The sequence below is a fragment of the Bufo bufo genome, unplaced genomic scaffold (genome assembly GCF_905171765.1).
Source record: "Bufo bufo unplaced genomic scaffold, aBufBuf1.1, whole genome shotgun sequence".
NCBI lineage: Eukaryota > Metazoa > Chordata > Amphibia > Anura > Bufonidae > Bufo > Bufo bufo.
Window position 1 is genome coordinate 17950 of NW_024400578.1, and position 8207 is coordinate 26156.

Here is an 8207-nt window from a genome sequence, read left to right on the forward strand (position 1 = left end):
GTGTTGGGGACGCACTGCGCCACCAATGAATATTGTTTATGCTTAATACAAAGGCAGGCTGCGCGCTGCGATCCGCCGCTATTAACCCCTCAGATGCCGCACCTGAGGGGTTAATAGCGGCGGATCGCAGCGCGCAGTCATAGAGGCTGGGTGCCAGGTATGGGATATGGCCGGCACCCGCAGCCTGCGTTTGTATTAAAGGGACACTGACAGGCCCAATAAGCATAGTTAGCTATATATATGACTGCACAGGTCTTCTAATGTGTATTAAAAACATAGAAGTATAACCCCGTCCACCTTATAAATACAGCAAAATCATGTTTGATAACCTGATGTAACCGCTCTTCTTTCTGCCCAAGGCGCGGCGTTTCAGCTCCACATAGGCGCACACACGCGCCCCAACCGCCGTTTTCAAGCTCATCAATATTCACTTCGCTGGGCGGCTTCTGCTGTCCCCGACGTTCCGAGATTCCATAGCTTTCTATTGGGCATGCGCGGGATCTCGGAACGTCGGGCCTGTCAGTGTCCCTTTAAGCATAAACGATATTCATTGGTGGCGCAGTGGCCATAGCCCCTCCCCTCCTCCTCCCTGCTATCAGCCCATTGGTGGCAGCACAGGGGGGAGGGACTGCCTTTTTGGTCGCCATCTGGAGCCCTGAGGTGTTCTGTAGATATTAATATTTTCACTTATAAAATGGTTATAAAGGAAAATAATAGCATTCCTAATACAGAATAATTAGTAAAATGTGGCTTGAGGGGTTAAAAATAAATAAATATGAACTTACCTGTTCCACTTGATCGCGCAGCCGGCGTCCTCTTCTTGCTTCTTCTTTCAGGACCTGAAAAAGGACCTTTGGTGACGTAATTTTCATCTTCATTCAGCAGGACCTGCGCTGACGTCACCACGTGGTGAGCGCGATTACGTCACCAAAAGGTCCTTTTTCTGGTCCTGAAAGAAGAAGAAAGAAGACTATGCCGGCTGCGCGAACAAGTGGACAGGCAAGTTCATTTTTGTTATTTTTTTAACCCCTCAATCTACATTTTACTTAGCATTCTGTATTAAGAAGGCTATTATTTTCCCTTATAACCATGCAGGGCTCCAGATGGCGACCAAAACGGTCGCCAATGCGCCTTAAAATTTGCAGATGGCGACAAGACTTTTTAGTCTTGTCGCCATTTGCGACTGTACCGCCGCGATCCTGCGCAGCCTAAGTTCAGTAGCACACTGCACAGTGGAGAAGGAAGGAGTCCCTCCCTCTCCACTGTGACGCTGCCGCCATTACCACCAATGGGGAGATAGCAGGGAGGAGGAGGGGAGGAGCTGTCGCCACTGCGCCGCCAATGAAATGAATGTAAAACATAAGTGTCTGCGACTCTGCAGCGGTATCACAGACCCGGCACCCGGCCTCAATAACAGGGCATGCGATCCGCGGCCATTAACCCCTCAGGTGCCCCAGATCGCATGCCCTGTTATTGAGGCCGGGTGCCCGGTCTGCGATACCGCTGCAGACAATTGTATGGAGTCAAAGAGGACCTTTCGTGGGTCCAAAGAATCTGAACTTATCAGCAGGCTGCATAGAGCGGCGCCCAGGGATCTAAGTGCACTTACTATTATTCCTGGGCGCCGCTCCGTTCGTCCGCTGTGGCCCCCGGTCTTTTCAGCATTCAGAGGAAGGAGGAGGAGACGCCAGTGTCTGTCCTTCTCCCTGACAGCAGCGCTGTCCAATCACAGCGCAGAACTCAGAGCCAGGGAGGTTTTTTCTCCCTGGCTTTGAGCTCTGCGCTGTGATTGGACAGCGCTGCTGTCATGGAGACGGAGACACACTGGCGTCTCCTCCTCCTTCCTCTGAATGCTGAAAATACCGGGGGCCACAGCGGACGAACGGAGCGGCGCCCAGGAATAATAGTAAGTGCACTTAGATCCCTGGGCGCCGCTCTATGCAGCCTGCTGATAAGTTCAGATTCTTTGGACCCATGAAAGGTCCTCTAGTGCGCTCTCCCAAAGCCTCTCCCCCGCCCCCCCCATTATCACTGGCCACAAGTCGTCCCCGTCCCCATCCCCTTCATTGGTGGCAGTGGCAGATTACACTGCTGGGGCTCAGATAGTTACCATGGCAGCCAGGAAGCTACTGAAGCCCTGGCTGCCATGTTCAGCTCCCTGCTGCTGTGTGTACTATGCACAGGGCAGCAGGGAGAGTGTGAGGTCCTATTCACCCTGATAGAGATCTATCAGGGTGAATAGGACAAGGGATGAAAAGATCCAGGTTCTAGTCCCTAATGGGAGAAATGGTTGTCAAATAAAAAGTAAAAAAAAAACTAAAAAAATACTAAAAGTTTAAATGGCCCCCTTCCCAGTTTTACATATAAAATTTACAAACAAAGAACATATTACATATCGCCACGTCCCAAAAAGTGTGAGCTATTAAAATATTAAAAAATATTCCCGCTCGGTGAAGGCCGTAACAGAAAAAAAAAACCTCTAAACCACGCAATTCGCCATTTTTAGTCACCTTGTTCCCCAGAAAATGTCCCTGGATGTGAGAGGCATGTGGTGCTGTTTTCTCCTATATGTAGTGCACCTGCGTCTCATCTACTCAAAGTCCTTTTTTTTAAAATGATATGCATTTTAAATTTGGCGACTAAAAAATGTAATTTGGCTCCTAAATTTTTTAGTTTAGGAGCCAATGGCTCCTGGTCATTTTTTTTTGTCTGGAGCACTGCCATGTTAGAAGGGAAAATAATACAGGGAATACACTTTAATGGGGTCCGGGGTTGCTTTCATCCCGATCATCTGCTAGCAACCATGCATGAAAAATCGCACTGCATCCGCACTTGCTTGCGATTTTCACGCATCCCCATTCATTTCTATGGGGCCTGCGTGAAAAACGCAGAATATAGAGCATGCTGAGATTTTCACGCAACGCACAAGTGATGCGTGAAAACCACCGCTCATCTTAACGGCTCCATTGAAGTGAATGGGTCCAGATTCAGTGCGGTTGCAACGCGTTCACCTCACGCAGTGTACCCGCGTGGAATTCTCGCCCCCGTGCTAAAGGCGCCTTAGGGGAACAGCGGCCACAGAAACAAGAGTCCATGGAGAGGAGCAGCTACTGGTCTACACTGCCTCCCTGTACTGCAGTCCTCATGATTCTTCCTTCCTGTGTGGCCCCTTCCCCGAAATATTGGGGCTGATAGTTCTGGAGCCCGATATACTAATCATTAGGCAGAATCAGACCCCACTTCAGAAGTGAGTGCAGGCGGCTGCCCCCTTAGCATATTGGGGTGCCAGATCTAGCAGCCCCAATATCATGGGAACGAGGGGGCCCCACCACAGAATCATAGGGGGAGGGGCAATGCAGACTGGTGACAGGTCCTCCATACAGGGTTTGTCCGGCTTTTTAGAAATCTCAGTAGAAGACGTCTCACCACTGAGGCCAGGCATTGGCGGCAGCGGTACAGGAGATCCTTTACAGAAGGGAGCTGGAACAGGTACAACAATCTGCTGACATTTAAAGGGGTCTCCTGATCCTCAGGAGGAGTCATCAATATCCGGCCAGTGGGGGTCTGACTCCTTTCAGACAGCTGATCGCCCAGGGTGCCAGGATTCAGACCCCCACAGATCAAATATTGATGACCTCTCTCTTGCTACTTTTATCGAAAAGAGTTTTCCAGAACTAAAATACTGATGGCCGATCCTGAAAATGGTGCATCAATATTTTACACCCGGAAGACCCCTTTAAAAAGTCTAAAGGGTGGACAACCCCTTTAAGGTAACACAATTATGGGGTGGTGACCGGCGATCTTTCTCTGACTAGGTAGAGGATCTGGGGCTCTGTCTCAGAAAACACTGAGCTCCAGCCGCTATAAAGAGCGTTGGCTTTAACAGGTGGAGATTCCCTTTAAAGGGGTTCTCCAAGACCAGGAGCCCCTTTTCAGATGGACAGGCAGGGTCCCCTGTCACCAGTGCTCCGGATCCAGCACAGCTTTCTGCTTCCAGATGGGCGTTCATCTGTGCTGCCGGCTAATCAATGGCCTCAGAAGGCGCGTGACCCCTTCAGACCAGACACGGAGGAGAAGGGAGATTAGCCCTGGATCCGGAGTGCCAGGTTAGTCTTATTTTTTTTATATATATTTGCACCCAGCCTGGCCATCTTGAAGAACCCCTTTAAGGCCATTGCAGCTTTATAAATGAAAAATAGGAAAGCCATCAAGTACTTTTCCTTCCTTCATGATCTAAATGTGTGAATCTGAACAGGACTAAATAAGATTGCAAGCTCTTGCGGGTAGGATGCTCTCCCCCTCTGTACCAGCCTTAATGGTTTCTTGGATTTCTATATTAATTAATGGCACTTTTAAATAATAATAACCACATCATGCATCCATGACGGTGCACGGAGAACTCATTGGTACGGCCGCGGGCGACACGTTCGTCATCTAACCTCCTCTAGTATTATAGCTGCAGCAATGGACAGACACCTTCCTATGCTGTACGTGACCAGTAACATGTATGTGGTGCCATCTAGTGGACACTTGTAGGAACTGCAGTGCAAAATGAAAGCAGAGAACACGGCTGCACAAGGGTCCATAGGATTCCACTTATTTCATATACAGATTCCATTAACTTAAAACTTTACAAGGAACTTAACAGGTAAAATATATTACAAGGAAGAAACAGCATAGACCTGTGATGGCTAACCTTCGGCACTCCAGCTGTGGTAAAACTACGACTCCCAAGAGGCACACTTGTTTGGCTGTTCTCAGAACTCTATAGAAATGAATGGAGCATGCTGGGAGTCGTAGTTTCACCGCAGCTGGAGTGCCGGAGGTTAGCCATTATGGGCATAGACTATAAAATTATAAAAACATATGAGCCACTACCAAGCAGGTTTAAATATAAAAACGAAACAATATGGCAGTATATGTAGCTATACATACAAACCCATCCAGATGGCCTCCAGAAGTCATATCTGACTAATCAGTGGTGTTTATCGACCACTTGAACCTCTAAATTGCCTTTGGCTCTCTTTAAAATATCATGGGTCACGGCCAACTGGTTTAGAATGAGTTTCTCAATGTCCTCCTTCATCTGGTTCTCGGAGTAGACTCTCTTGACCATGCCAGATAACAACTTCTCTTGCTCTAAAACCCTCTTACGAAGCCGGGTGATCTCCAGGTTTGCCTCTTCGTCTTGGTTGATGCTGTATGGGCTGTGAATCTGTATGGGTAAGGAGACTCTCCACAACAGCTTCATCAAACACCCGGCATCCTCCAGTGACTGCTTTGTTTTTGTAAGTTTCTCAAAAAATATATTCCCAAAATGCTCCGTCATATTGAGAACTGCAGTCTCTACCCCATGGTCGATTAAAGCCTCCATTTCCTGTAGGACATTTCTTGCTTCCAAAATTTGTTTCCGTAAAGCATTGTAGTCTTCTACTAAGCCCAGCACATGGCATCCATGCTTGTCTGCCCACATTCGATGTCCAGGGACCAAGCGCGATGGGGTGTGCAGCAAGCTGTCAACAGAATGGTCGCTGTAAGCATCTTCCTCCCCATAGAGGGCATCACTGAGTTTGTACTCCAGCTCTTTCAGCCAATCTACAGTCTGAGTGATCTGCTCCTGAAATCCCAGAGTGATGTTCGAGTCCAAGGTGCTGGCGGGGATCAGGTTCTCAAACGTATTCAGAATGTTGTAGAAATTCTTTGAACATACAACACTCAGGTTGTGACTCTCCTTGATTTTCTGTCTCTGAAGTGACAGCTCTCGTGCTTGAGACTGCACTAATAAATTGTATTTTGAAAGAGATGTGGTGTCTTCAAATGACCTTCCTGAGGACACTTTAGAAAACTGGGGAGACGTGTGCATGGTGGATGCCCTTTTAGAATCTGAAGTTGGCAGTGACAGAATTCCTCTATTGTTGGCACACTCCGCACAGTGATTATCATGATGACAGCGTAGTGCAACTGCATTCCGACTATCTACATTAGGCCTACAAACTTCATCACCAAAATCTGACGTGGCATTGACCTTGCTAACGTTGACAGAGTTAGTGATGGTCTTCTCTAAAAAGGATTGTTCAGAAAGATCATCATCTGCATCTGAACCATGAAGCTTCAAGGAGTCATTGCTGCTGCCGGTCGACCTTTCTTCTTCTTGTAGTTTCTCAATCTTTATCTGTGCCAGTTTTAGCTGTTCGGAGAGCCGGTAATTCTCTCCCTGTAGCTCTTTCTGTAAAGATTGGTCTGTAGACTCCAACTGTACCTTGAAACCTGATGTATCGGGCATAATATCCTTACTTCTTATCAATGCTGCATCTGCTTTGAGCTTCTTGATCTCCATTTGTGCGTTTTTTAGCTGTTCGGAGAGCCAGTGGTTCTCTGCCTGTAGCTCCTTCTGTAGAGTCTGGTCTTTGAAGGAGTGAGCTAACTTAGGATCAGCATCCGTGTGTTCTCTCAATTCATTTGCTGCGAGAGTCTCCACTTGTCCTCGTTTTAGCTGTTCTGAACGCTGGCAATTCTCCACCTGCCGTTCTTTCTGTAGGGTTTGTTCTGGTGACCTTCCCTGCTCATCTGTAGAGCCGATAAGGTCAAGTTCAGAGGATTTACATCTCCATAATTCTTCACTGGCTTTAGTTGTCTCGATCTTGATTTTTGATTTTTCAAAATTTTCTGAGAGGCTGTGATTTTCTACATTTAGCTCTTTCTGTAAAGCCAGGTCTATGGACTCCACATCATGCACCTGGTTGGAGCTTGATACATCGTACACAGGATCCTTATGTCTTATCAAGTTTTCATTGGCCTTAAGAGTCTTGATCTCCATTTGTGCCAGTTTTAGCTGTTCAGAGAGCCGATAATTCTCCTCCTGTAGCTCTTGGTCTGTAGACTCCATATGCACCTTGTTGGAGATTGATACATCAGGAACAGGATCCTCACGTTTGAAGCCATCATTAGCCTTGAGTGTCTCAATCTTCTTTTGTGCCCGTGTTAGCTCTTCAGACAGCCGGTAATTCTCTGCTTGTAGTTCTTTGAAGGCTTCTTCTGTAGACTCTCTCTGCTTGGAGTTATGCAACTCAGATTCCTTACATTTCAACATCTCTCCATTTTCTTTAAGTGTCGTCATCTCACGTTCTGCTGTCATCAAATCTGTGTGTTCAGCTGTCTCTGCGGGATCCATCTGCTCCTGGCCTGGGTTATTTCGGTCAAGTATTGCGTTCTCATTCACCAAGTCTCTATTTTCGTCATATGCCTCAACTTCCATCTTTTTCAGTTTTCGGTTTTCCATCTGTAACTCCTCAGGACAACTTTGATCATTTTCATTGGCAGGGGTCAGCGCAACCTCAGTCTTTGTATTCAGAGAAGATTTTACCAGAACTGGAAGCCTGGATTTCTTAGCATTTTGGGTGAGGTTATAAACCTCTCCTTGTCTATGTCTATTGATTTCACAGCTGCTATAACTTAATTTCTGGGGAAGTCTCTGTGATAGGAGGTTAAGTTCTCCATCTTGAAGGGTCCACAACAATTCTGTATTGTCTTTTGGAAAACTATTAACATTGACAGCAATGCATTTTTCAATGAAGGCCCCCGGATAAGTCTGCGTAGCAGAAGAGACTGTCTGTTGTCTGTTTTTGGTTGGTGTGCCATCATTCCCTCCCTTGATTGTGCTCCTCTCATTGAGTGACAAGCCTGACTTATAGTCCAGATGATGTTTAGAACTTTCTCCAGCCAAAGCTGAAACTTCACTTTGTGTTTGGGTTCCAGCTTCTTCTCGAAGAACGTCTATGTTCTTAGATATGCCTCTTCCATAAAGACCTCCAGCAAAATAATACTCATTTTGGTCTAAGGGATCAAGACAAATGCTTAAATACGAGGTCTGATCTCCAAGAAAAGACATGCTGTCATCTCCTTTATATTTGGCCATGATTTGAGCTTCCATTATCTTTCGGAGTTCCTGGTTAGCCTGTATGTTCTCCTGCAGCCACCTCTGTAGCATAGCAATGGCTTCCCGCTCTTTCTGGAGGCCTCCTGACTCTCTCTCGTATTTTAGTAGCCTGCTATACATGTCCTGTTCAGCCTGAAGTGTGAATATCAATTTCTTGTAATCGGGATGAACATTTTCTTTGACACTTTGCAGCTGGACCTCTTGGGCGACTTCTCGTGCTTTAGCTAAAGCGGCATTAAGATGATCAATTTCATTCAGGAGTTTGTCGTTC

At 46.8% G+C, this 8207-nt stretch overlaps 1 protein-coding gene across 1 annotated transcript; it reads right to left on the reverse strand.

The window, feature by feature from the left end:
• Positions 1-3490: 3490 nt before the first annotated feature.
• On the reverse strand, positions 3491-8201 carry LOC120984414 (CDK5 regulatory subunit-associated protein 2-like). The gene is made up of 2 exons (XM_040413344.1): positions 6400-8201; positions 3491-6252 (listed from the first exon to the last, which is right to left on the reverse strand). The coding sequence occupies exons 1-2, from the start codon at positions 8054-8056 to the stop codon at positions 4976-4978; spliced, it is 2934 nt and encodes a 977-aa protein (XP_040269278.1). The 5' UTR covers positions 8057-8201; the 3' UTR covers positions 3491-4975.
• Positions 8202-8207: the final 6 nt, after the last annotated feature.

What these genes read in the sequence shown, in the direction of transcription:
- LOC120984414 (XM_040413344.1), bottom strand. Translation starts at nt 8,056, where the DNA reads ATGTATAGCAGGCTACTAAAATACGAGAGAGAGTCAGGAGGCCTCCAG. An exon ending in TCACTCCTTCAAAGACCAGA is followed by an intron (nt 6,253 to 6,399) that starts CTCTACAGAAGG and finishes TCAAGGTACAGT; the next exon opens with TGGAGTCTACAGACCAATCT.